The sequence below is a fragment of the Caretta caretta genome, chromosome 28 (genome assembly GCF_965140235.1).
Source record: "Caretta caretta isolate rCarCar2 chromosome 28, rCarCar1.hap1, whole genome shotgun sequence".
Taxonomy (NCBI): domain Eukaryota; kingdom Metazoa; phylum Chordata; order Testudines; family Cheloniidae; genus Caretta; species Caretta caretta.
Window position 1 is genome coordinate 16,379,914 of NC_134233.1, and position 27,759 is coordinate 16,407,672.

At 48.5% G+C, this 27,759-nt stretch overlaps 1 protein-coding gene, 1 long non-coding RNA gene and 1 other non-coding gene across 5 annotated transcripts; 2 read left to right on the plus strand and 1 right to left on the minus strand.

Moving 5' to 3' along the window:
- Positions 1-1,526: 1,526 nt before the first annotated feature.
- LOC142070340 (uncharacterized) lies at positions 1,527-2,426 on the minus strand. Its single transcript, XR_012666298.1, has 2 exons — positions 1,802-2,426; positions 1,527-1,596 (listed from the first exon to the last, which is right to left on the minus strand). It is a non-coding gene; the product is annotated as an uncharacterized LOC142070340 (long non-coding RNA).
- A 1,551-nt stretch (positions 2,427-3,977) lies between these two features.
- Positions 3,978-4,049, plus strand: TRNAG-UCC (transfer RNA glycine (anticodon UCC)). Its single transcript has one exon. It is a non-coding gene; the product is annotated as a tRNA-Gly (tRNA).
- A 1,212-nt stretch (positions 4,050-5,261) lies between these two features.
- LOC125628709 (uncharacterized) lies at positions 5,262-27,371 on the plus strand. 3 transcript variants are annotated; one of them, XM_075123929.1, is made up of 5 exons: positions 5,262-5,387; positions 6,759-6,841; positions 8,525-8,651; positions 20,602-20,715; positions 21,124-27,371. In XM_075123929.1, the coding sequence occupies exons 2-5, from the start codon at positions 6,776-6,778 to the stop codon at positions 22,851-22,853; spliced, it is 2,037 nt and encodes a 678-aa protein (XP_074980030.1). In that variant the 5' UTR covers positions 5,262-5,387; positions 6,759-6,775; the 3' UTR covers positions 22,854-27,371. The 3 variants fall into 3 exon arrangements, with proteins under 3 accessions (XP_074980030.1, XP_074980028.1, XP_074980029.1); XM_075123927.1 differs by lacking the exon at positions 5,262-5,387 and adding an exon at positions 5,980-6,406; XM_075123928.1 differs by lacking the exon at positions 5,262-5,387 and adding an exon at positions 5,980-6,406 and having other exon boundaries at positions 21,127-27,371.
- The last annotated feature ends 388 nt before the right edge of the window (positions 27,372-27,759 follow it).

Consider the following 27,759-nt stretch of genomic DNA (forward strand, 5'->3'; position numbering starts at 1 on the left):
TGGGGGCGGGGGGAGCGATCCAGCTGGGGTGCCCCCGGGCAGAGCCCGAGTCCCCGCGTGTCACAAACCCCCCAGGGGCCAGGCCTGGGTGGGAGCCCAGGGGCGCCTCCCCCCACACACACTGGCTGTTGTGTGCCTAGGGTTACCACCAGGATGGCATTTGACCAGCTCCGTCGGTTGTTCTATGGATTTGCCAGTTGCCAGAAAAATAATTTAGTCAGCCAGTTTCTTTTTTAGTTTTTAGGTGGGTCTAAAGTTCTGCCTTATTCCCACGGTGCGCCCGGGGGGAGCGAATGGTGAAAGTTTGTGTCGCGTTTCGCGCAGTTTAAGGGACAGATCAAAACAGTGGGAGACACAGGGAGCTGCCCACCATGGGTGGCCAGTGAACCGGCCTTTGGGGAGAGGAAGGCTAGCCCCCGGCCCCTCCCCTTCTGCCCGAGGTCCACCCCTCGCCCTCCCCTTCTGCTCCCCCATGAGCCCAGCCCAGAGCACCCCACTTGTGTGGCACCCCAAGCACCCCCAGCCTCGGAGCTCTGGGCAGGCCGGTGCCAGCCGCCCTGAGTCCCGACAGCCCACCCACACCCCAGCCAGCCTGCGATCGGGAAGAGCCGGGCGGGAAGGACGAAGAGGAACTGCAACTGCAGGAAGGGGCCTGGGGGTGGAGCGTGGGTGCGGCTACACCAGGATGTTTGGGGAGACACAGCCGCCACCGGCCTACGATACCTGGCGCCCACGCTGCCCACCCACATGCAAGCACCCCACGCGCAGGTGTGAGGGGGTTTGGGCCATGCCAGAGTGAGGAGTCTGGCAAGGTTGCCAGTTGTAGCTAGATGTGTTTTCTCTCTAGACACTGTAAGTGGCTCTTGAAGGGGAGGGTGGTGGAGTTGCCTGGGGGTTGGGGTTGCGGCAGGCTTGCCTGGTGGGGCGGGAGGGGAGGGGGTTTGCTGGTATTTTGGTATTTCAAAGGTGGTGACACTAGATGTGTCCCTCACCCTCCTTGCCTCTCTTGGCAACCCGCCCCGGTCTGATTGCGCCCTCCCCTCCCACCCCTCCCAGCCTAGTGGGGAGGAGTGGTTTGCTTCCTTTTGCCTCTTTCCTACCTTCCCTGCCGGTGGCTGTTCCCACCACCTGTCCCCAGTGGTGGACCCTGACTCGGCCATGTGTGAGGCTTCCACTCCGGGCACTTCGCTTGTGGGGGTGGAAGGGGGAGAGACTTAGGGAGGGGGACCCCTGGCCACCATCGTCACCTCGCCTTGGCTTTCTCTCCCATCCACCTCCACGGCTGTTGTACTTAAAGTACTGCACAGGGGGGAATAAGGCAAAGTGCCACATTTATCGATAATACATGTATCAATCAACCCCATATCATAAGCATATGACATACACCTCTACCCCGACATAACGCGGGTTCGCATACAACGCGGTAAAGCTCCCACACGCTGATCCCGAACCACTTCCCTCTCCACAGAGGGCTGGTCACCTCCTGCCCATGCTGTGCTGCCCCGTGCGGCAGTCTGGGAGCTGACCTTGTTCGTGAAGACAGCAGTGCAAAAAAAACATTGAGTTCATTAGCTTTTTCCACATCCTCTGTCACACCTGCAGAAGCATGAGAATTACACAGAAGCATGGTTGTTAGTTCAGACAGCAAATCATAACAGTAAAATACACCTCTTGTAGCATAGCAAGCACGCAGAAACACAGTCTTGTACATTTCTATCCCCTCACCCCCTTCCACACTACACAAAGCAAAGGAAACTTGGCTGTCATAACCGTGCAGCATCAACTCAAAAAAATCACCTACCTTCTTGCTTGCTGGAGTGGGACTCCTGGGACTGGCTAGAGACCTCCAGAATGGAGCAGAGTTCCTGACTTGCCACCCCACCTGGCGACCTAGCCGGGGGCTACACACCATCTGCTAACTCCACCTCCTCATCCCTGACTTTGTCCAGCCACACCAAAGTATCCACAGGGCTGTTGGTGGTGGAGGTGGGGTTGCAGCCAAGGATAGCGTCCAGCTCCTTATACAACCAGCAGGTCTACGGTGCAGCACCGGAGCGAAAGTTTGCCTCCCTTGCCTTCTGGTACACCTTCCTCTGCTCCTTTATCTTCGCTCTGCAGGGCACTGAGGAAGCCACGCCCCCGTCCCTACTGGGCATGCACCAAGTGCCGTACGAATAGAAAAGGGAGCATCCCAGCTCAGTCTGGGCTGACCATCAGTGAGGAAGGAGGTCTGCTGCTGGTGCCTGTCTCGGAACAGCAGGAGCCCCACGAAAGCCAGCAGTGCTGGGACCCCGGCAGATGCCTGGATACCTGCGAACACCTCAGGGACTTCGGAGCCACCGGCACCAGTCCAGGCAGTGGAACCTGGGAACCCCGACGTCACCCAGCCCACAGAGACAGCAGGAGTCAGGGTAGGAAGTAGCCCAAGGGAGGGACTACCCATAGTCCCAAGCATAGTCAGTGTGTTGCACTTGGATGCCCGCTGACTCGGTGGTGAACTCACTCGGTGCCACCAGGGCCCTGGGCTGGGACCCCCTACACTGGCCACCCCACCCTGGGGTGGTGGCCCTCCCCCTTCAGGCCCCTAGGCTTTGCTGCCCATCAAATCAGGATAGCCTAATTGACTCTGGCTGCTTGGCCTTGCTGCCCTGCAGAGAAGGGTGTCCCCATTGACTTGGTCCGTGGGGCCCTATTGCTCTGTGGATCAGGGCAATTCTATAGACTCCGGCCACTAGGCCTTACCCCATAACACTTGACATAACCCTGCAGTGTAGGTCAGGGGAGAGTGTGTGTGTGTGGGGAGAACCTTCAGCAAAAGGGGGAAAAGCGTCTTCCCAAGACTGCCATTTCTGCTCCTTCTGCAGAGTCCCTGGGGCAGGAGACCCCTCAGGAAAGTTTCCTTTGCAAGGCATCAATAATAAAATCGTTGAAAGTTCAGAATCAACATGGCCTGACATCAGAATTCCAATGCCCTAACCCGGAGCGAACGCGAATGGTCTGGCGTATTGAATGCAATGCCCTGTGCCAGGCTGCAGCTGATTTGGTAGTTCTGGTGCTCAGAGAACAGGCCACAAAAAAGCCAATTCCACCCACTGTGAAAAATCAGCATGGAGCTAAGGGCAGAGCAGGGGTTTCTGCTTTCACTCCTGCTGGGGCATGCAGGGAACCCCGGGGCAAGCCTCAAAGAGCATCTGGAACTGAATTGGGGAAACCGGCCTTTCATAACAAGCAGCTCAAGTGTAGATGAACTGTTTTTTGTTTTGTTTTTTTACAATTTCTTATCACACTAAATAATCCTTCAATCCCAGTGTCACAATCCATGAAATTGCTTCAGCCTTGTAGTTTGCCCAGGGCGAAACTGAACATCGCTTCACATACAAGTGAGTGGAGGTCAACCACTTTTCAAGAGGGACTGCGCACAGAAGACAAGTGTTGTGTTTCATTCCTTATGTCCTGGCGCCATCGTGTGGCCATCTCCTTTCCCCACTTTTCTGTAACAAGTTTTGGGAGTTGGCACGGAAACTGTATTTCGCCAGGAAAGATGCAGGACCAGGGGCTGCCTGCATGTACCAAACACCCATAGAATGAGGCGTCCGTCCTTGTCAAACAATCTTCTCCCTCCTTCGGTTCAGTGGCCGCTACTGTTCGTTCTCCCCAGGATCGGCAGCTGCCTGATGAAACCCCTCTGTGCCGAGCAGGAAGGAGCACAAAGATTTTCTTTTAAAAGGAGCAGCCGCCTTCCTTCTTGAGTGAGATGAATTTATCTTCATTTCCCGTGTCTTAGGGGAGGAGTGGAGCTGGGGCCAACTCCTGCTGGGATATAGCTCCCCTCCCCCCTTGTTCAGTCCCTGGGGGCCCCTGTCTCCGCCCAGACCTGAGATGCTGCCCCCCACTCAAACCCACCCTCCTCATTCGCTCCGTGGCTGTCACTGCTTTGCTTGCACAGTTGACACCTGTGTGACACACTCTTTTGAAGTGCATTGGTGGTATAGTGGTGAGCATAGCTGCCTTCCAAGCAGTTGACCTGGGTTCGATTCCCAGCCAATGCAGTACTGCATTTTGTCCCCCTTGTTTGAAATTGGTCTCATTTCAGTCACACTGTGTTATAAGCACATTATTTTACGAGAAACTGCTCCTTGTAGGAATTTGCTACTGGTAGCAGTTACTCCTACGTAAGGGACAACCAGTGGGGCCACTGGCCGATCGAGAAGCTAAAGCAGCACTCAAGGACGACAAGGCCATTGCGGAGAAACTAAATGAATTCTCTGCATTGGTCTTCACGGCTGAGGATGTGAGGGAGAGACCAAACCTGAGCCATTCGGTTTGGGTGACAGATCTGAGGAACTGTCCCAGACTGAGGTATCATTAGAGATTTTGGAACAAATCGATAAATGAAACAGCAATAAGCCACCAGGACCAGCTGTGAAATTGCAGAACTACTAACGGTGGTCTGTAAACTATCATTTAAACCCACTTCTGTACAGATGACTGGAGGAGAGCTAATGTGACGCCCATTTTTAAGAAGGGCTCCAGAGGTGACCCCGGCCATGACTAGCCCGTAAGCCTGACTTCCGGGCCGGGCAAACTGTCTGAAACTCTCATAAAGAACAATATGGCCAGACACAGAGATGAACAGAATTTGTTGGGAACCGTCAGCGGGGTTTTAGGAAGGGGAGATCAGCCTCACCAAGCGGCGGGAATTGTCTGGGGGGGTCGACAAGCTGGGGACCGAGGGGACCCCGTGGACTCAGATTTTCAGAAGCCCTTGGACAAGGGCCCTCCCCAAAGGCTCTTAGGCAAACTAAGCTGCCCGGGGGTTGCCTCCCTGAGCACCCCGGGCCCCAGCAGCCCCCGGCCCGTGTCCCGCCCCCCAGGGCGCAGCGCCCGGGGCAGGTGCGGGGTCCGGGGCGCCCCAGAGTGGCCCAGACTCCCGGGGCGGCTCTTCCCAGAGCCCAGCTCCCGCTCCTGGCCGGGGGGCGGGGCCACGGGAAAGGGGAGGGGCAGGGGGCGGGGCCAGGAAAGGAGCAGGGGGCGTGGGTTTCGGGACAGGGGAGGGGGCGGGGCCACGGGAAAGGGGAGGAGCAGGGGCGGGGCCTTGGCTGAGGGGCGGAGCGGGGGGCGGAGCGGGGGGGCCGTCGCTCCTGGGGTTCGCGGGCTCATCGGCGTCACTAGGGGAAGGGGCCGAACCCGCCCCCCCCCGCGCCAGCCGTCGCTCCGCACCGCGCATGCGCCGCGCCCGCCGCGAGCCGGCGGAGACTCCATCTCCCAGCAGGCCCGGCGCGCCGCAGTTTCCGGGCATGCGCAGTTCGCGCCGGGGGGAGGGGGGCTGTTTCCGCGCCCCTCGTCCTGCGTCCGCGGAGGGAGCCGGGCCCGGGGACCGACAGCGGGTGAGTGCGGGGAGGGCCGGGACTCCCCCCCACCCCGCCCCGCCCGCGGAGCCTGGCCTGCCCCTCCCCCCGCCGTGGAGCCTCCCTTCCCCTCCCCCTCCCCCCCCCCCCCCGTACCGCGTATGACAGGCCCCGCCCCCATTCCCAGCGCCGCGTTCCGCCCCCGCCCGTTATATCCGTTAACGGCCCCGCGCCCCCGCCCCCGCCCGTGGCTGGTCCCCGAGGCGCCGGGGGAGCGGCCGGGGGAGCCGGCGCGGGGCTGGCGGGGGCGGGGGCGCGGCCTCGGGGAAGCGCCGGGCTGGGGCAGGGCCGTGACTCTGCGCCACGGGGTCCCGGGGCTGGGGCCGGAGCCTTCGCCGCCCCGGGCAGCGGCTCCCTGTTGCGAGCCCCCCGCGGAGCCGCCTGCGCGCCCGGCTCCTGCCGGCTCTGCCCGGGGAGCGAACGGGGGCTCAGCCGGGGAAGAGACTGGGCCGGGCTGGGGTTCGCCCTGGGCCTGCCGGGAGGGGAGGGGGGGGGGCGGGACGTGGCGGATTTCGGCGTCTCTCCCCGGGGCAGGGATTGCGGGGGGGGGGGAAATCTCCTCTGCCCCCCACACACACACACCTGGCAACAGCCTTCTCCCCTTGTCTCGAGCTGTGCGGTGTGGAGAGGAAATCCATGTCAACTCCCTGTGTTCTCCCAAGCTGTTGACTAGTTCTCCCTCCGCCTCAGACTTTTCCCCATGTTCTCTCCACTGCCAGTTTACAGTCCCCTCAGACTTGGGGTGTGTTCCCACCGTTTTACCGGCCGCAGTTTCTCCTTGTGTAGGTGGGAAACTGGTGCCCTGAGCCCTTGTGGGATAGCTGCTGGAGACCTGGTAGGGTGACGCGGCGGTTGCAGGTGTCCGAGCAGCAGCCGTCTTAGTCTGTATCCGGAAAAAGAACAGGAGGACTTGTGGCACCTTAGAGACGAACCCATTTATTTGAGCATGAGCTTTCGTGAGCTACAGCCCACTTCATCGGATGCATACCGTGTTTACAGTTACGCTGTGGTGATCTCAGTACATTGACCCTGGCTCAACGTTGCTTGGGGAGCTGGTGTTACCGGGTTGGCATAATGGACTGTTTACATTGGTGGAGACTAGGTTAAGTGCAGAGACACAGCAACTAAGTGCATGCAATGCAGCTACACTTGCAATGCAGTGTAGACTAAGCCTGTGGGGGTTTAATCCTGGTGGGAAGACCTACCTCTAATAAAGTCACTGTTTTGCTGTGTGACAGAGCCTAGAATGTCAGTTTCCAGGGAAAAAGTCTGGTGGGGGGGGGACTCTGTGTGTGAAATGGACAAAAGCTCCTTCTGAAAACTCTCCAATTGCTCTTTTTGCCCCGACAGACTACAGAATAACGTCGATGTTTTGCTCCGGATCGTCCCACTGTTCCACACGAAAGGCAATGGCTGCAGCAGAGTTATCTGAGGTATGGGATTATCACGGACATGCTTGGTGGGCTGTAGCTGGAGGGAGATGGTCAGTAAATGTACTGGAGGGTGGGAGCTGCTGGAGATGGGAGAGGGCAGGAAATACCCAGGGTGGGGAAAGGGAGGGGACAAACTTGCCAGAATGAATTCGGATTAGGCCCCACATTGAAGGAGAAGACTCCTTGGGTTTGGGTGTGGAACTTTCCCCTATTTGTGGAACAAGAAATAACCCCCTGGCCAGGGCTACAAAAACTTCCCAGGCTCCCAGTGCTGCAGCCCAAACCAGCTGACACACTTCATAATTTGACACGCTTCATTATTTACCACTATCCCAAACTTCGTGTCATCTGCAAATTTCATCAGTGATATTGTGTTCTCTTCCAAGTTATTGATAAGCAAGTTAAATAGCAACAGGCCAATAACCGATCCCCATTGGACCCCAATAGAGAAACAGCCACGTGACCATTTAGAGTTACATTTTGAAATGTATCAGCTGGTTTTGAATCAAGTTAGTGTATGTCATGTTAATTTTGTATTGTTGTAGTTGTTTAAGTATCCTGCTGTACCAAGTCAAATATCTTAGAGAAATCAAAGTGTTTTACATTAATGCTATTGCTTTATCCACCAAATTTCTGAACTCCTTAAAAAAAAAAAATCCAATTAGTTTGAGAGGATCTGTTTTCCCTCAATTTATGTTGATTGGAATGAATTATATTGCCCTCTTTTAATTCTTTAATAATACCCTCCTTCCTCCCCATTATCTTGCCTGACATCAAACCTGGGGTATTATCTTGGTCATCCCTTTTACACTTTTTTTAAATATAGGGGCAACTTTAGCTTTCTTCCAGTGTTCTGGAGTTTCCTCAGTGTTCCAAGAGGTATGTACAAGCAGCATTAATGGTCCTTAGAGCTCCTCAGCTGCTTTTTTAAAACTCTTGAATGGAAGATATCTGGAACTGCTATTTTTAAAAACGTCTGACATTAATAGCTACTGTTTAACATCTTCATGAATTACTATTTTAATGAAAAGACTGTCGTTGTCGTCATAAACATATCACGACATCATTTGCTTGTTTTCCCCAAATCCAGGAGAGAAATAGTCACTGAACATTTTTACTTCTTCGGTATTATTATTATTATTGATGTTTCTGCCCTTTTCATCTAGTAATGGACCAATAAAATTGTTAGGATCTTTTTGTTATTAATATACTAAAATAAACACAATGCTCCTTCATATTTCCTTAATTCTGCTGGCCAGAGAGTTCTCCATTTGTTTCTTTGCTTCACCTTACTAATTTTCTACAATTCTAAGCTTCTGACATTTTTCCTGTCAACTTTCTCTTCCTTCCAGGTGTTCGTTTATATATATTATATAATTTTATGGGGGGATATTGGGATTCCCGCCAGGAGACTGTCCCTGACCCTCCTGGGGACTCCATTTCCTGTATCAGTCTCTGGCTATTAGGTGTGTGATGAATATGAAGACCCCTGTCCCCTCTGTCCACTGGCCAGCGTGAGGGGCTCTCTTTTTCTTCCCTCAACCTGGTGCCTCCTGGCTGCTCAGGATGGGAGTGGGACTGTGCTACCATGTCATTCCCAGAGCTTCCATTTTCTTGTTCCTGCTCTCCCATGAATCCTGGGGTTGTACTAAAGTACTAAGTGGGGGGCTCTTGCTCTTTCAGGGGCCGGTGACTTTCGAGGAGGTGGCTGTGTATTTCACCGAGTCAGAGTGGGCTCTGCTGGATCCCGCTCAAAGAGCCCTCTACAGAGATGTCATGCAGGAGAACTATGAGTCTGTGGCCTCGCTGGGTAAGCCTTCCTGTCCTGTTGGTTATTGGAAGCTGTGGGTTCTCTAAAGAATCTCTGTAGTAGTAATTCTATATCTTTACTACTCATACATGTGTACACTGGTTTCCATGTCTTGTCCCCCCTTGGCTTATGTCGCGTCCCAGTATCATTTTTAGACATACACAAATTTTAAATGACCAATGGCACAGAAAGATTTTTTTAAAAATTATTTAATTTATCCTTATTGGATGCATTAAAGTCCAAACCCAACACTTTGCTTTCTCTCCCAGGGCTATGACCATTGGATGTGGGAATTTTGGAAATATTTCTATGATTCCAGTACATACCTCAGTTTCCCTCTGTGCTTGATATTACTATAATCTGAATGTAAAGACCAGGACACATGGGGTGTTTTTGTTACATAGCTGTCATGGAGTTCACACAGAGAGCTCTCTTGGAACTAAAGGCATGTCTACACTACAAGTGCGATGGCTGAAAGTGGCCAGCTGAGAACTGTTCCGTACACCTAGCTGTGTCTAAAGTGAGGGCTAGGCTGACCTAACTATGGCTACGCCTACACTACAGAGTTTCGTCAGTGCCGTGTGTGTTGATTAAAGCAGATTCTTCTTTGCGTGATGATCCCTATTGAATTCCACTGAGGCTAATCTGCATGCGCCATGCTCCCAGAGCCGGAGCTTTTTACAGTAGCAGTGTCTGTGGGTTCACGTGTGCGCCCTTGCATTGCCTTGTGGTTTTGCCTGCGTCTTCAGTTCCCTTTCACTGCCACATGTTCCAAGTCAGAGCTTCTGCTGTCCCCTCATCCGTGGTGATGCATTTTCTTTATTTAGTCAGGGTGTAACCTGCACAATTTAAAGCTCCCACCCCCTACCCGTTCTTGTGTATACACAGGGACAAGGGGCCCAACTTTATCCCTCCCTAGGCTCGGGGCCAATATCCCTTCCTAGTGGTCTCCGGGTTCTACAGGTCTGCAGAGCCTTTTCACGGTGAAAGAGACTAACACAGTAATATCCTTAAACATGTGCATGTATTTATTAGCAACAAATCAATAGAATACACACGCCAAGCATCTAATGCTCACCACTCCCAGCAAAGACAGCTGGATGTCTCCCAGTGGGCAGTCAGGATCTGCTCTCGTCCGGGGGTTCGACTTCTGTACAGTATGGTCATGCAGGGATAAAAGACCTGGCACCTTTGGCCTTGAGCTGTATCTCGGAGTTTAGTTACAATGAGCGTGTCTTCTGACTCCCATTATATAGTTAAAATGAGGATTTCTCTTATTTTTTCTTTAACCAATTAATTTATTTAAGACACAGCTATGCAAAACACTATCCAATTATTTTCACTATACAGGGGTTCACGTGCCTAAGACCGCCTACGCATTAGCTTTTGTGTTTTTCAAAGTTAGTTAAAACTTCTCAAGGTCTACTTATCTTTATGCTTTGTTAGTGGAATACACTGTCAGGGTAGAATTGCTTAAGCAGCAGTAGACCAGGACTCTTTGCCTATTGAAAGTACACTTTCTAACTATTTACAATTTCTTTAGCAACAGCAAAACTTCTTACTTTTTCTTATCAGACAGAAACTGCAGAAACTCAAGGCTAACTTATCCATTCTCTCGACTTTGTGAATATCTATCTATCTCCAATTCATAGGGCTGCAGCTAAAACTTTTCTATCTGTTTGCCTATGACAAGGCCGAATTCCCCGACTCTGTAGTTTTGTTTGCAATTTATGGTGGCTGAGCCTACAAGATGGCTGTGGGTTATGCTAGGTCCAGGCCTCTCATTACAAGGACTTGGTTTTATGTAGTAGTTTTCTGGTTTCTGAACATTTCGTAGGATTAAGGACTGGGGACGCCATTCTGGCAGTTTCCCACCAAACAATCCCCAACTCCCCACTTCGCCCCCAGCAGCTGTGTCTGGGTACTCTCTATAGTCAGGCTTTTCCTGGTTTCTATAGTGATTTTTCTTGTTTCTGAAAGTTCCGCAAGGCTCAGGATGCAGTTCCCCTCCAAACCTTCCCCCCTCTCTCCCTTCAGCACCCAGGTTGGGATGCTGGATTATAACTAAGAGGACAGGATTCAATGTCATTTGTTCTCCCTCAACAACGAGCACCAATGCTGTCTGTACTGCTTGTGGGAAACCCACACCACATCCGGGTGCAGCATCTATCTCTACTTCCCTGCCTGTACGCGGGAAGACAGAGCCCCTCCCTCTCTCCCCTGCAAGAAGCACCTTGTGGAGGTCACCACTGGGCCACAGTCAAATCCTGGCCATGGAACACCCCAGTACATCGGACTGAATCCAGGAGCTACTGGTACCTGAGTCCCTGGGCACCAGCGCTGCAACAGCAGGATTAACCGGTTTGGCCATATGGGAGCTTGTGGCCCCAATATTCGTCTTCATAACAGTCCTGTTCAACATGGGAATCCTCTCCTGTAGCACAGACCTGTCCTTCGCCAAGCAGGCATTTGAAATGGGGATCAGCCCGGCCCTGATGGTACTGCCAGATCCGGAGGGATTTCTCCCATCATCCTGAGACGAGGCGGTGTCATCGACTCTCTCCTTCCCCCAGACTACTGCTGTCAGTTTCAAGAGCTGCTAGGAAGGATACCTCATGCTCTTGAAATACCATTGGAGGAAGTGCAGCACACGCAGCACCACCTGCTGGACATTTTGCACGCATTGGTACTGGCCGGGGTGGCCCTATCAAAGGAGGGCACTCTCCAACAGACAGACACACTGTTGGATGGCACACAGAAAAGAGGTACAGTGTGCTTCCCCCGCTCCCACCCCCAAGGGTTCCAAGTTCTATTCTCTTATCCTCTGCCCAATTCCCTGGTGATTCAGGCTGCTATGCAGTGAGCTAAACAGGACCCACGCTCCACCCCAGCTGACAATGAGGGCAAGAGACTGGACCTTATGGGTTGAAAGGTTTTCTCCTTGGACAGCCTTCGGTTATGGATCTTGAACTTCCTGGCAGTGATGGCCAAATACGACTTCTTACAGTGTGGACATATGGCAAATGAGCTTCCTCAACAGTATCATGCCCAATTCCTATCAAGTATAGAGGAAGGCAGGTTGGTCACAAAGTCCATACTTCAGGCTGCGGTTGATTCAGCTGCGGTTGATTCAGCAGACACATCCTTGTGCATTTTGGCAACTGTAATTGTCATAAGGAGGGAATCTTAGTTTCCCTAGAGAAGTTCAGAATATGATCAAAAATCTCCCTTTTGATGAATCACACCTCTTCAATCAAAAGACGGATGACCCCTTGTACTCACTGAAAGATTCCATAGCCTCTCTGCGATCCTTAGGCATATAAGCAAAGCAAACGTGTTATCACCTGCCATCTTCTCACAGTGTTACAGAATCCCCAGTTTTACCACCAACAGGCCTATGAACCTCCTCAGAAACATCCTATAGTCCACAGATCCCATCCACCTGTTCCGACAGAGCAGTGCTCCACACAACACCGTCTGCCCTTAAGCTATATTTCTGAATGCAAGCAGAGAGCCGTCTCACTTCGCCTGCATCCCAAATGTCTACCAAAGGTGGTTTCCTGCTTCTCTTTCAACCTACCTGCTTTCCCGAATCACATGCTTTGAATGAGGAACAGCAGCTTCACTCCCTGGATGTACGTCGGGCCCTGGTCTTTTACTTACAAAGGACAAAGTCATTCCAGAAATCTCCTCGGCTATTTGTCGCCATAGCAGAGAGAATTAAAGGGCAGGCCATATCCACACAGAGAATCTCGAAGTGGGTCTCAGGGTGAATTGAGCTCTGTTATCAATTGTCAGGATGGTCCCAACCAGGTTGGGATATGGGCCCGTTCCACAAGAGTGCCAGCATCGATTACCGCCACGCTCCGTGACGTGCCCCTTATGGACATATGTAAGGTGACCACATGGAGTTGGATACACATCTTTTCTTCTCATTATGCTACAAAGTGTGGCAGAGTATACATTCCAGTGTAGGCATAATTCATGTCTTTACTGCAAACTTAACTCGACATCCAACCGCCACAGTTATTAAGTTGGTTGTGCATGTCCACACCACACTCCTTGTGTTGGTGGAGTGCATCCTCATAGCAGTGCTTGCATTGATGCAGAGAGCAGTGCAACTCGCCTCAGGGATTTTTGGGAAGGGCTTGCAATGCCTCATGGGACCAAAACATTCTCACAGGAGTGACTGGAATCATGGCTTCAACATCCAATGATGCAGTTTTCTCCACTGATTTCGTCTGCAGCCCACAGTATTTTGCGCCTTTTTTTCAAAAGGCTGGCATAGCCTTGGGTACGCCATCTCCAGAGAAGCATGGACTCCACTCAGCTGTGCACTATTGTGGTGAGCGTTGCAAACACCACACGTGTCTTATCCTATAGGATATTTCCAGAGCTGTGTCACATTCTGCGCTGCAGTTCCTCTCAATGTCCTTCAAATAGCACTGCTGGAAACAATGGAACGAAAGTTTCCGGTTGCTGTCGGCAACTGCCCGGCAGCTGAATATGATGGAGTGCTGGTTCTGGTCCCGAGAAACAAGCACTGACCGGTGGGATTGCATCTTTGTGCAGGTATGGGATTACGAGCAGAGACTGCAGAACTTTTGTATGCGCAAGGCCACTTTCCAGGAACTGTATTGGGAGCTCTCCCCAGCCCTGAATTGCAGGGACGTGAAACTGAGACCTGCTCTGACAGTGGAGAAGCAAGTGGCGATTACTGCGTGGAAGCTTGCAACTCCAGATTGCTACTAGTCATTGGGGAATCAATTAGAAGTGGGGTAAGTCCACCGTGGGGGTTGCTGCGATCCAAATAGGCAGGGCCATTAAACGCCTTCTGCAAAGAAGAATAGTGCCTCGGGGCAATCTGCAGGACATACTGAATTGTTTTGCCGCAATGGGGTTCCCTAACTGCAGTGCGGTGATAGATGGCCTGCATATCCCTATCTTGGCACCAGACCACGTTGCCACAGAGTACATAAACAGAAAGGGAAACTTTTCTATGGTGTTACAAGTGCTGGTGGATCACTGGGAACATTTTACTGACATGAACGTGGGATGGTCTGGGAAGGTGCATGACGCGCACGTATTTTAAGAACACAGGTCTGTTCAGAAAGTTGCAAGCAGGGACTTTCTTTCCAGACTGCAAAAGCACCCTTGGGGGCATTGAAATGCCAATGGTGATATTGGGAGACGCAGCCTGTCCCTTATTCCTGTGGCACATGGAGCCGGACGCCTGGACAGCAGTAAAGATTGGTTCAATAATAGGTTCAGCAAGTACAGAATGGTGGGTGAATGTGCCTTTGGCCATTTGAAGGGTCACTGGTGCATTTTGCTCACTAGGTTAGACCTCTGTGGGCGGGAAAAACATCTCCCATGATTATAGCTGCTTGTTGTTTGCTTCATAATATATGTGAAGCAAAGGGCGAGAAGTTTACACAGACGATCCACCTCCACACCCCACCCCATCTGCTAATTTTGAGCAGCCAAATACCAGGGCTATAAGAAGAGCTCAGGGTGGACAATGTGTCTCAGGGAGGGATTGAAACTCATTTTAGTAATGACCCACAATAATGTGCGCTGCTATTCTGTATCATTCCTACCCATAGTCTGAACCTTGCTGTGATTGCTGTGCTTTGTTCTCGTGCACATCCCTCCACCTCCCCTCACCCCGTGCTTTGAATTAATAAAGATGATTTCATTTTCAAGACATACTTTTATTGCACACAGATGTAAACACTGAAAGATCTGTCTAAGAATTAACCTTGGAAAGATGATGGAATAAAATTGGGAGTGGGAAAAACACATACATTCTCTCTATAAAAGTACAGCGGCCTTGCCTGTCATACATCAGCACATGTGCAGCTGTTGTTCTTGGCACCCTCCTCTGGGCTTGAGTGGAAGGGATATTGCAGTGCCCCCTTTGCCTAGTGGAACGTGAGGTGGGGGAGTACAGTGATGTTGGAATGTTGCTCTGCAGGGGCCGAAGAGGGAGTCAAACCTCAGGGTTTTTTTCCCGAAGGTCAACCAGAAGCCTCAGCATGTTTGTTCCTTCAGAATCCCCAGCTTCTCCTGCAGTGGGCCATGCTCTTTCTCTTGGGATGCTCACCTGCTCGCCATGTCCTTTTTTCTGAGAGCAGTCCTCCACACCCTTTGCTGTGTCCACTGTTCCAGAGGCATTCGTTATCTCATATTCTTTTGTCTCCATCTTGTCTGGGAGAGCCTCTCTGCCGGTGTGGAGGAAGAGCTGAAGGCCACACTTCCAGCTATAACACATCCAGAGCACAAAGGAACCACTGTCAGGGCAGACCCAGGATGTAGTGCAGAATTTCTATAGAGAAATCACTCCACTGAATCCATGCCAGTATAAAGCATAACATTTTCATTTCTACAAGGTATTTATTGAGCCAGTCTGCTGTCCCAGCTATGGTGAGTATGGCATGGGGGCAGGGGCACCAGACCATCTGCAGCGGGAGGGGAGCCACCTGTGGCGGAACCAGAGGTGGCCAGGGGACCATGCTCACCTCCCCTTTGTAATATGGACATTGTCTGGAGGCTGGGAACCAGGCTTCCCCATCCCAAACTGCAAGCCTTGGCAGAAGTGGCTCGGGGTGGGGGGGTGCTTGTGCTGGCGTGTGGCCACTACAACATTTTCCTCCCCCAGCCCCCACCCTCTGTTTCCACTGCTGCTCTCCGGTGCCTCAGGCTTGCTGTTTCTGAGGTCAGTGCTGACCCCTGCCACCCAAACTAGGGTCAGGTTTTGTGAAGGATGAGGGAAGGGGCAGTAAATCACAAGGAGGGATTGCAGCACCTCCTGAAATATGTAGTCTTTGCTCTGTCTTGGTCACTTTCTGATCTGGCAGAGGCACTCCGCCAGTGTGCAGGGGGTTCCCCTGAAGGCCATATCTGCAGAAGCACAACAATTACATGGACATATTATTCTTAGTTCACACACAGCATCGAATCATTACAGTAAAATGCATCTCTTGTAACATACCAAGCACACAGCAACACAGTCATGTACATTTCTATCCCCTCACCCACTTCCACGCTAAACAAAGCAAAGGAAAGTTGGCCATCATAACCATGCAACATCAACTCAAAAAATCACTTCCCAGGGGTTTCCTCTCTTGCTTCTTGCTCACTGGAGTGGAATTCCTGGGACTAGCTAGACACCTCCGGAATGGAGTAGAGTTCCTGACTCGCCATAACCCTCCTCATCCATGACTTTGTTGTCAGGGTTAGGTTCACTTGACTCTGCGTTCAGCCACGCCATGCATATGTGTGGTGGCAGCATCTACCCATCAAGGTTACTTAAAAAAAGTAAATTTTATTAAAAACAAAAAGAAAGAAAATACATCTGGAACTTAGGCTTTTGCTAGATTTTAAAAGAGCAATTCCAAAAATCAAGCACCCAAAATAGCTTTCTTGGGGGTTCAGCTTAAAGGTTACAAGCAAACAAAAACATCTGGGAAAAAAAAGGAGTACTTGTGGCACCTTAGAGACTAACAAATTTATTTGAGCATAAGCTTTCGTGAGCTACAGCTCACTTCATCTGGGGTTAGCACAGAGGAGTCTGCAAGCCAATGAGAAATAAAAGAAATAACCCTGATCGCGTCTAGCTAAACATTCTGATCTATGGACACATTGGAGTTCAGATAAGTAGTTCTAGGCATGATCTGATGACTTATAATCATACCTGGCTTAGCTGCGTATAGCATGGCTGCTCTGCCCCTTCAGCCCAGAGAGAACAGACAAAGGGAAAGTTTCTTGCCCAATTTTAAAAAGTTCTCCCTTTCCATTGGTCATGTGCCCACTTTTTTTCTTTACCTGGGGGACTTTTTAACCCTGTACAGGTAAAGCAAGTAAAGAACAGCTACCAGGAGGGATTTTACAGCGAACTTGCTGGCTGGCTGTCCATCAAAATAGCTATCCCCCCACTTTATTTATTACAACAGCCAAAAGGAAGTTTTCCCTCCGATTTTAAAAAGTTCTAGCCCTCCCATTGGCTCTTGTGGTCAGGTGCCCACTCCTTTCCTTTTACCTGTGGGCTTTTTTAACCTTTTACAGGTAAAGCAAGCAGAGAACAGCCACCAAGAGGGACTTTATAGCTAACTGGCTAGCTGGGTGTCCATAAAAGGGAGCTACTCCCCCTTCCCCTGCTTCATTTATCAGAGCCCTACACATTTGGTAAACAAAGCAGGTATAGCTACCAGGCCTCGATGGAGATGTCTTTTCTTCTCTTCTCAGGCACTTGGTCTGTCAAATGTCCCCCAAAGCAGGGTGTTGGCTACCTGGAGATCCTCTGGTCCAAAAGTCCTTCGTAGCAAGGTTTTGTCTACCCTGCCTGTTCTACAGCATCACAGGCCTCTTCAGATATTAATTGGGAACTGCTACTATACCTGTGATATTCTTAGTACTTACACCACTCGCTCTCAAAGGAGTCGCATGACCCCAAAATATGCCCTGTGGGCATTTAATTACTTGTTTTCCTAATTAATATTTTTGGAAGAGGGCTAAAGAGGGACAGAGACCAAAGATCACTTGGTGTGCAGTTTCCACGGTAAACATCTGATGAAGTGAGCTGTAGCTCACGAAAGCTCATGCTCAAATAAATTGGTTAGTCTCTAAGGTGCCACAAGTATTCCTTTACTTTCTCATCAGTCATTCCCTTGAGCTGTTAGGGTGGTGCAATCCCAAAGGGTCATCTTGATCCAGGTCAGTTAGTACCATGCTCACCGTTCAGGTGTTTTCTGCGCATTTACTTAGTGAGCTGGCCATCAACTGACCATGACCAAGGTTCCAGCTAACTAACACACACACACACACACCCACACCCACACACCCTGGTTGTAACCATTCATAATCCATAGTTGTGTCAGCATTCAAGTGCAATTTCAGCATACCATCTGATACTAAGAGAACCCTGCTCCCAGAATCCTTTAGCAAATTCAGACGTCTCCAGCCTTACTACATTCATATTAACAACAGTCATTCATAATAATTCAGCACCATCCCAACAAATATGACTGATAATATTCACTGTCCTGCTGCTTTGAGCAAAGGAAGCTGGCCTGGGGATGTTACCCGTTAAAATAAACTGGGGTTAAACAGAACCTTTGTGACAAGATGTGAGTGAAAGCACCCCTGTAATCACACCCTACACACCACTGTAATAGCCTTTGTACAAAATATGCCTTGTGAGGTATCACTTGAAAACCAATAACTTACTGGTCAATAATTCAGTGAAATTTATGTAACAAAGTTGTATGTAAAGTTATGAATTCCCCCTGTATGATAGGTTTCAGAGTAGCAGCCGTTTTAGTCTGTATTTGCAAAAAGAAAAGGAGTACTTGTGGCACATTAGAGACTAAAAAATTTATTTGAGCATGATGATGTTAGTAGGTGTTCAAACTGACACAGCCATGACTAGGTAAAAGTTGTTAACCCAGTCTAAACTAAACAACGGAATGTGTATTTACCTCAATTTGCATATAAGTAATAGGGTCCTTGAGACAGCAAGAGGAGGAAATGGCAGGAGCCAAGGCAAATTTGCATTCAGCATACACAGGAGAGAAGAATGAGCCTGGCTCCACCTTCGCCGCTAGACTCCATGTCACCTTCTTTGCTGTTGGAATAAACTTTGCTTTGAGGGGCAATCCTGAGTAGAATCCACTTCAAAGGGTGACCGCACTATAAAAGTGAGGGGCAAAACCACCCCAAGGTACTTCTTAGGTGAAAGAGAATCATAGAATATCAGGGTTGGAAGGGACCCCAGAAGGTCATCTAGTCCAACCCCCTGCTTGAAGCAGGACCAATTCCCAGTTAAATCATCCCAGCCAGGGCTTTGTCAAGCCTGACCTTAAAAACCTCTAAGGAAGGAGATTCTACCACCTCCCTAGGTAACGCATTCCAGTGTTTCACCACCCTCTTAGTGAAAAAGTTTTTCCTAATATCCAATCTAAACCTCCCCCACTGCAACTTGAGACCATTACTCCTCGTTCTGTCATCTGCTACCATTGAGAACAGTCTAGAGCCATCCTCTTTGGAATCCCCTTTCAGGTAGTTGAAAGCAGCTATCAAATCCCCCCTCATTCTTCTCTTCTGCAGGCTAAACAATCCCAGCTCCCTCAGCCTCTCCTCATAAGTCATGTGTTCCAGACCCCTAATCATTTTTGTTGCCCTTCGCTGGACTCTCTCCAATTTATCCACATCCTTCTTGTAGTGTGGGGCCCCAAACTGGACACAGTACTCCAGATGAGGCCTCACCCATGTCGAATAGAGGGGAACGATCACGTCCCTCGATCTGCTCGCTATGCCCCTACTTATACATCCCAAAATGCCATTGGCCTTCTTGGCAACAAGGGCACACTGCTGACTCATATCCAGCTTCTCGTCCACTGTCACCCCTAGGTCCTTTTCCGCAGAACTGCTGCCTAGCCATTCGGTCCCTAGTCTGTAGCTGTGCATTGGGTTCTTCCGTCCTAAGTGCAGGACCCTGCACTTAAACTTATTGAACCTCATCAGATTTCTTTTTGCCCAATCCTCCAATTTGTCTAGGTCCTTCTGTATCCTATCCCTCCCCTCCAGCGTATCTACCACTCCTCCCAGTTTAGTATCATCCGCCAATTTGCTGAGAGTGCAATCCACACCATCCTCCAGATCATTTATGAAGATATTGAACAAAACCGGCCCCAGGACCGACCCTTGGGGCACTCCACTTGACACCGGCTGCCAACTAGACATGGAGCCATTGATAACTACCCGTTGAGCCCGACAATCTAGCCAGCTTTCTACCCACCTTATAGTGCATTCATCCAGCCCATACTTCCTTACCTTGCTGACAAGAATACTGTGGGAGACCGTGTCAAAAGCTTTGCTAAAGTCAAGAAACAATACATCCACTGCTTTCCCTTCATCCACAGAACCAGTAATCTCATCATAAAAGGCGATTAGATTAGTCAGGCATGACCTTCCCTTGGTGAATCCATGCTGGCTGTTCCTGATCACTGATTCCTCTTTGGAACCCCCTTTCAGGTAGTTGAAAGCAGCTATCAAATCCCCCCTCATTCTTCTTTTCTGAAGACTAAACATCCCCAGTTCCCTCAGCCTCTCCTCGTAAGTCATGTGTTCCAGTCCCCTCATCATTTTTGTTGCCCTCCACTGGACTCTTTCCAATTTTTCCACATCCTCCTTGTAGTGTGGGTTCATAGAATCATATGAAGACATATGAGAGAAAGGAAGAAGACAAAGGAACCAGCCCTTTGACTCTGGTGGAGATCCTGACCTGACAATTTGCTCAACCGTGGGCACACGTGCTCAGGATTTTACCTTGAACAAAGTTGTGCTTGTTAAATTTTAGAAAGCATTTTTATCTTTATTTCTCTTGTAACCATTTCTAACTTTTAATACTTTATGCTTCTACTCACTTAAAATCTCTCTCTTTGTAGTTAAATAAACTTGTTTTATTTGTAATCAAAACTAATCCAGTGTTGTGTTTTAAATTGAACTGTTTAGTAACTCCAGTTAAAGTAGCAAATTCTTGAATATTGGTCCCTTGAGGGGCAACGGACCTCTCAGATGTGAACTGTCCAGGAGAGGGCTGGCCAGTGCAGAACACACATTTTGGGGAAAAGGACTGGGAGTATGTTGGGGCCACCCTGCACATAGTAACCAAGGCTGGTGGAGGCCAAAGTGGGACTGGACTGTTTCTCACAGGCTGCTGGGTCAGGGCTGTAGCCTTCCACAAACACTCAGGGTGTGACCAGCATGCTGGTAAGCTGTTTGTCAGCGGCCCAGGTTGGGAGCTACAACACCAAAGCAATGTGAGGCATCCAGGATTACAGGGCAGGTGGTGACACAACCTTTTGGAAGTCTGGATTGCACCCCCAGAATGTGACACAAGTATCCCACAAATTCAATTCATCTTGCTTGTTTTCTGTCACTTGTGCAGGGTTTCCAGTTTCCAAACCTGATGTGATCTCCTGCCTGGAACGAGGGGAGGAGCCATGGGTCCCAGACCTCCAGGACTCTGAGGAAAGAGAGACCCCGAGAGATACCTGCACAGGTAAGGAATCAGTTAAACCAGCACCAAATCTGTCCCTGAATTAAGGAAATATTTGGGATTCCTACTAAGCCCTTGTGAGCTGTCTGAATTCAGGATTGTTTTCAGGAGATGTGGCATCCTCATGGCAGACTTCACTTACGGCTTCCTACCTGTCCTGAGTCATGCCTGACAGTAGCTCCCTCTCCAGTCTACTTTCTCCCTGTATGTTTGGTTGAGATTTAGACCCAGAATTGATCCCCTCCTCTCTCTCCTGTGGGGAAAAGCTTGGGGGAGATTCAGCTCTTTCTTTGTTTGATCTCTCTGTCACTTACTTTTGTTTGTTCCCCCCTTTCTTCCACTCCTCTCTCTGAGGTTCCCTTTTTTTCTCGCAAAGGGAAGTGACTTATGTCTGGTTTCTCTCTATCCTAGCAGATGTTGGGATGGTGAATGAGAATGTGGAGGAGAATCCTCAACAAGACGATTCTGAGCAAGTAGAAGCACATGAGACGTTATCGGAAAGATCCAAAGGGAATGTTTCCTCGAATTGTGCGCAGGCAAATGCCTGTGAGAGTCAGCACAGAGCAGAAGAAAAGTTCAGTAGAGGCTCAGACCTTATTAGACATGAGAGAATCGACACCGGGGGAACACCGTACATCTGTATGGAGTGTGGGAAAACCTTCAAACATAACTCAGTCTTTATCATACATCAGCGAATCCACACTGGAGAGAGACCATACATGTGCCCTGTGTGTGGGAAAAGCTTCAGTCGCAGCTCAAACCTTATCACACATCACAGAATCCACACAGGGGAGAAACCCTACACTTGCCATGAGTGTGGGAAAAGCTTCAGTCGGAGCTCAGAGCTTAGGATCCATAGGAGAATCCACACAGGAGAAAGACCCTACACTTGCTGTGAGTGTGGGAAAAACTTCATTCGGAGCTCAGAGCTTAATAAGCACCAGAGAATCCACACTGGAGAGAGACCCTACAGATGTACTGAGTGTGGGAAAGACTTCATTTATAGCTCACAGCTTGTCACGCATCAGAGAATCCACACTGGAGAGAGACCCTACTCATGCCCTGAGTGCGGAAAAGGCTTCACTTCTAGCTCACAGCTTGTCTCGCATCAGAGAATCCACACAGGAGAGAGACCCTACTCATGCCCTGAGTGCGGGAAAAGCTTCAGTTCCAACTCACAGCTTGTCTCACATCGGAGAATCCACACAGGGGAGAGATCCTATCCATGCCCTGAGTGTGGGAAAAGCTTCACTCATAGTTCACAGCTTGTCACACATCAGAGAACCCACACGGGAGAGAAACCCTACACGTGTCCTGAGTGCGGGAAGAGCTTCAGTCGCAGCTCAAACCTTATCATGCATCATAGAATCCACACAGGGGAGAAACCCTACACTTGCCTTGAGTGTGGGAAAAGCTTCAGTCGGAGCTCAGAGCTGATCAGACATCAGAGAATCCACACAGGAGAGAGACCTTACACGTGTCCAGAGTGCAGGAAAAGTTTCACTCGGAGCTCAGATCTTAGTAAGCACCAGAGAATCCACACTGGAGAGAGACCCTACAGATGTCCTGAGTGTGGGAAAGGCTTCCGTTATAGCTCACATCTTGTCTCACATCGGAGAATCCACACAGGAGAGAGACCCTACTCATGCCCTGTGTGTGGGAAAAGCTTCAGTGATAGTTCCCAGATGATCACACATCAGAGAAGCCACACAGGGGAGACCCCCTACACATGTCCTGAGTGTGGGAAAGGCTTCAGCTGGCACTCGAACCTTATCACACATCAGAGAATCCACACGGGAGAGAAACCCTACACATGTCCTGAGTGTGGGAAAAGCTTCAATCGGAGATCAAACCTTGCCACACATCACAGAATCCACACAGGGGAGACACCCTATAGCTGCCTTGCGTGTGGGAAAAGCTTCAGTCGGAGCTCAGAGCTCATCATACATCAGAGAATTCACACAGGAGACAGACCCTACGCTTGCTGTGAGTGTGGGAAAAGCTTCATTCGGAGCTCAGAGCTGATCATACATCAGAGAATCCACACTGGAGAGAGACCCTATAGATGCCCTCAGTGCGATAAAGGCTTCAGTTATAGCTCACAGCTTGTCTCACATCAGAGAATCCACACAGGAGAATAACACTATATTTGTATTCAGTAGGGCTACCCAAAGATTTTTTGTTTCTTTTTTGTTGTGGGTTTTTTGGTTGGTTGATTGTTTTTTTAATGGCTAATTCCCACATATTGGTCTTTAAGGTTGATTGCACCATTTCCTTTACTGTCGTCTCTCAGCTCCCCTCAGGTGAGTTGCTGTCTTCTACCTTTTGCAGTTCACCTTACTTTGGGGTGAATCCTGTGATCCTTTTTTTCAACTCTTTAATTTTATAAGTTATGGAAGTGTGTGTCCCTCCAGGCAGAAATGTCCATCAGTCCGAGTTGGGAGAGAGAGGGTTGACCTCATCTAGCTACAGTGAGATAAAAACTATCTGTGCCTTATCTGCACTAGAACTGTACATTGAGTTAGGCCATGTCTACACTACCACTTATGTCAGCAAAACTTACGTCGCTCAGGGGTGTGAAAAAAGCCCACACTCCTGAGTAACATAAGTTTTGCCAGCATAATTGGCAGCGTGCACAGCGCTATGTCGATGGTAGAGTTTCTCCCACCGATATAGCTACCGCCGCTCATTGACGGTGGTTTAATTATGTCAATGGGAGAGCTCTCTCCCACCAGCATAGAGCAACTGCACAAGAGATCTTACACCAGCACGGCTGCATCAGTACAGCTGTGCCACTATAAGGTCTCTAATGTAGACACCGCCTAAATTGCTCAAATTAGCTATCTTGATGTAAAAACACAACTCTTTTCAGGGCAGACATAACCCAGGTGCAATGGTTGTGGTTAGGTTTCCCCTTGTGATGACCTGATCTCCATCATTCTTCAGCCTGGGCTACACTGCAGGGGCGGGGGTTGAACTAAGATACACAACTTCAGCTATGCTATTTGTGTAGCTGGCACGGCTCTATGCTATTTGTGTAACGGCGGCTCCCCCGTTGACTCTGCTTACTTTTCCTGCCGAGGTGGAGTACAGGCATCAATTCGGGGATCAATCTGTATCCCATATCAAGGTTCCTTCCCCACTCTGAACTCTAGGGTACAGATGTGGGGACCTGCATGAAAAACCCCCTAAGCTTATTTTTACCAGCTTAGGTTAAAACTTCCCCAAGGTACAAACTATTTTACCTTTAGCCCCTGGATTTTATTGCTGCCACCACCAAGAGTCTAACGAATATATAACAGGGAAAGAGCCCACTTGGAAACGTCTTTCCCTCCAAAATCCTCCCAAAACCTACACCCCCTTTCCTGGGGAAGGCTTGATAAAAATCCTCACCAATTTGCACAGGTGAACACAGACCCAAACCCTTGGATCTTAAGAACAATGAAAAATCAATCAGGTTCTTAAAAGAAGAATTTTAATTGAAGAAAAAGTAAAAGAATCACCTCTGTACAATCAGGATGGTAAATACCTTACAGGGTAATCAGATTCAAAACATAGAGAATCCCTCTAGGCAAAACCTTAAGTTACCAAAAGACACAAAAACAGGAATAAACGTTCCATTCAGCACAACTTATTTTATCAGCCATTTAAACAAAACAGAATCTAACTAGATTGCTTATTAGCCCTTTACAGGAGTTCTGCATTCCTGCTCTGGTCCCCGCAAAAAAAAAAAAAAAAAAAAAAACAGACAGAGGACCCTTTGCCCCCCCCCCCCCCCAGGTTTGAAGGTATCTTGTCTCCTCATTGGTCATTTTGGTCAGGTGAATACGAGTTTAACTTAGCTTCTTAACCCTTTACAGGTGAAAGGGTTTTTCCTCTGGCCAGGAGGGATTTAAAGGTGTTTACCCTTCCCTTTATATTTATGACAGGTGCCAAGGCCCTTTTCAGTTTGAGGAGGCCAGCTATTAGAGCATGTCCATTTAACCCTCAGACTAGGCTGTGGAAACCTTCAGAACTTTTATTTTTTTGTGTCACATGAAGCCGTGTTCTCAGCTCTCTGTGCTTAGGTATCATGCTCTGATCCTAAATCAGACTCGTTGGGGCTGGAAATGAGTGTCACAGACCTACAGGGGGAATTTGAAAGGATCCCAAACAGATTAACCTTTCTGTGCTTTAATCCTTGTTTCTGTCTATTGGCAAAGTTGCTTTCAGGATTTTTCCAGCTGAGCTGGGATTGTTTCCAGGTGGGAAGGTTGGCTGATATTCCCCATTATGATAATTCTAAAACCTTTGTAACTAGCATGACAGAATAGTAATGAGGTGATGCTGAGTGAAGAAGGTTTGAATGGATCAGAGGACAGCGCAATAGGAAAATCTGTTCTAATTTTGGCATCATGAGAGTAAGATGTTCTGGAGTTTCATTTTATATGATACTGAAACTGTCTTATTCTCTTGTGTGTTTTGGGTTTCTCTCTTTCCTGAGGGCATTTGATAACATAACTGGACTTTAGTTTCTTTATGATAGGGTGAAGTTCAGTTTTTTGGTGGAGTTTGAGACAAATGACCATTTACTAAAACAATAATTTCTTTTCATGTATGTCTATTTTTCCACTCCTCCATTATGACATGGAGGAAGTTCAAGAGCAGTTCAGTCGTCAGGAATGAGTACTCAAAGCTATTGGATTTGCTACCACAGAAACAGTAGCATTTTAAAAATTCTACATCTAACTAAGGAATGGAATTGAATAACAATGTGATCATATAGTTTGGGTCAATATTGTCTTAGAGGATTCAATATTCCACAGTAAGTGACTTGGAACTCAGCAAAATGCCCATGTATTTGGGTCACAAGGCAGTTGTGGCCCAGACCTAACAGGAGGTGTCTTCTGAAGATCTCTCTTTCATAATCAAGTGCATATTGTGTATTATTTCAGAACACAGTTCCTACCTATGTAGAGATGGAGAAAATGGAAGTGGTATTTTTGCTGAGTTAACACCTTATAGATGCTGCAAATATGTATAAAATAAAATCCGTTGTGAGTGTGAGCTGCAGCAGTCGATCTATTTTTAATAGATACTCCACCTTTGGTAACTTACACGGCTTGTGAACCAGGCCAATATTTGTGCCACCAGATTAATAAATAAACTGGGCATGCCTGGTTGGGGAAGTGATTCCTCACTCTATGACTACTGAAATTTTCTGTGATGTGGTAAAGGATTCTACTCCAGAGAAGTAAAGTTACCCTGACCATGGCTAAGGATTAGACTAGTTTTTAAGTAGAAATAATAGGCACCCAGTGGTTAATTTTTACCCCAGAGATGGAAACTAGGGTAACTTTAGGCTCAGGTAAGCTGTTTATGTTAGAACACTATCTCCTAGTTCGGTGGCAGATTATGGTTCAAATGATGTTGTGGTAAGATATTGGGGAGTTGTCCTTTACCATTTGGATCCAGAGTTTTATGAGCCAAAGAAAGAAACAGTTGATGCCTTCAGAGGACAGCCCTTCCCCATGGATCCCTATCTGGCTGTCTTGTTGGAGAAGAAGCACTTCCCTGCTGTGCAAGTGATGTTAACCAATAAGGGAATGAATGTCAGACTCCCAAGCTCAGACTGCAGGACTGATGACTGTTGAGTCCTGATTCCATGGTTCTGGCTCTCAGTTTTGCTCCCATGTCGTATGAATTTGCATCGCTTCTCCATCTCCTGCAACTTTGAAAGATCAGAAATTGTGAAAATAGAATACAAGTGTTGTTTCTCAAGAGAACACATTTGAGATGACTTCCACCAACACTTATGACCGAAGACCCAGAGAGAAATGAGCTCCCAGAAATAGAAGGCACCTATGTTAGTACAGAACACAACTTTACACAAGACTTACTTGGTGGAAAAGGGGATTCAGAGAAAACTAACACAGATGATAAAATTGTGTAGCCTTCAGATATGTTGTTACCAGTTTCAGAGGAACAGCCGTGTTAGTCTGTATTCGCAAAAAGAAAAGGAGTACTTGTGGCACCTTAGAGACTAACCAATTTATTTGAGCATGAGCTTTCGTGTAGCTCACGAAAGCTCATGCTCAAATAAATTGGTTAGTCTCTAAGGTGCCACAAGTACTCCTTTTCTTTTTGTTGTTACCAGTGAAAATGAAATTAAACAGAAAGTTTATTGCAGAATAAGAGACTGATTATGATTATACTGATTATGAATTTATTTGCAACACTGAAAGTTATCTGGGTTTTCTTCTGGGTTCAGAAAATAATTAGATTAAGTTTATGTAGTATAGGTCCATCAATGGCTACTAGCCAAGATGGCTAAGCCTCTGACTGCCAGATGCTAGGAGTCAATGATACGGGATGGATCACTCGCTAATTGACCTGTACGTTCCTCCTGAAGCATCTAGCATTGGCCAATGTCAGAAGACCGGATACTGGGCTAAATGGACCATTGGTCTAACCCAGTATGGCCATTCTTATGTTTCTGTCTCCTGCCTCCCTCCAAGTAGTATATGAAAGGTGACTAATCCTGTAAAGTTTATTTGATGTAATTTACCCTCTTTGGATTAAGGAGTTCTAAAGTAAAACCTCACTCAAAAGGGGTTGGTGTATGGTAGTATGTAGGAGAAATAGTGTATATCAAAATAAAGACCTAGTATAGACTTTAATTATTACTATTTCAAATGGATTTTTGATAAGCTTTTAAAATAATATTTCTGTTGAGAAAAAATTACATAAGGAGTCATGTTGTGTAACATTTTACCCAGTTATAAGGCAACAATCACTGAAATCTCCAGTTCTCTTATTTGCAAACCAAAGTTTATATCCCGTCTGTCAGGAGGTGCCTTAATTTAAAATGGTGATGGGTACAAGATAGTAGCTTTTCTCGTTTTTTAAGTTTTGGGTTTTTGCAACCAGTTTTTTCATGGGTGCTGTCATGGTTCCTTCCCCACTCTGAACTCTAGGGTACAGATGTGGGGACCTGCATGAAAGATCCCCTAAGCTTATTCTTACCATCTTAGGTTAAACGCTGCCACCACCAAAGTGTTACACAAA

Coding starts and splice junctions, on each gene's coding strand:
- LOC125628709 (XM_075123927.1), top strand. CDS start 6,355: ATGAGCTTTCGTGAGCTACAGCCCACTTCATCGGATGCATACCGTGTT. Junction 6,407..6,758: donor GGATGCATACCGTGTTTACA/GTTACGCTGTGG, acceptor TTGCCCCGACAG/ACTACAGAATAACGTCGATG. Junction 20,716..21,123: donor CCCGAGAGATACCTGCACAG/GTAAGGAATCAG, acceptor TCTCTATCCTAG/CAGATGTTGGGATGGTGAAT.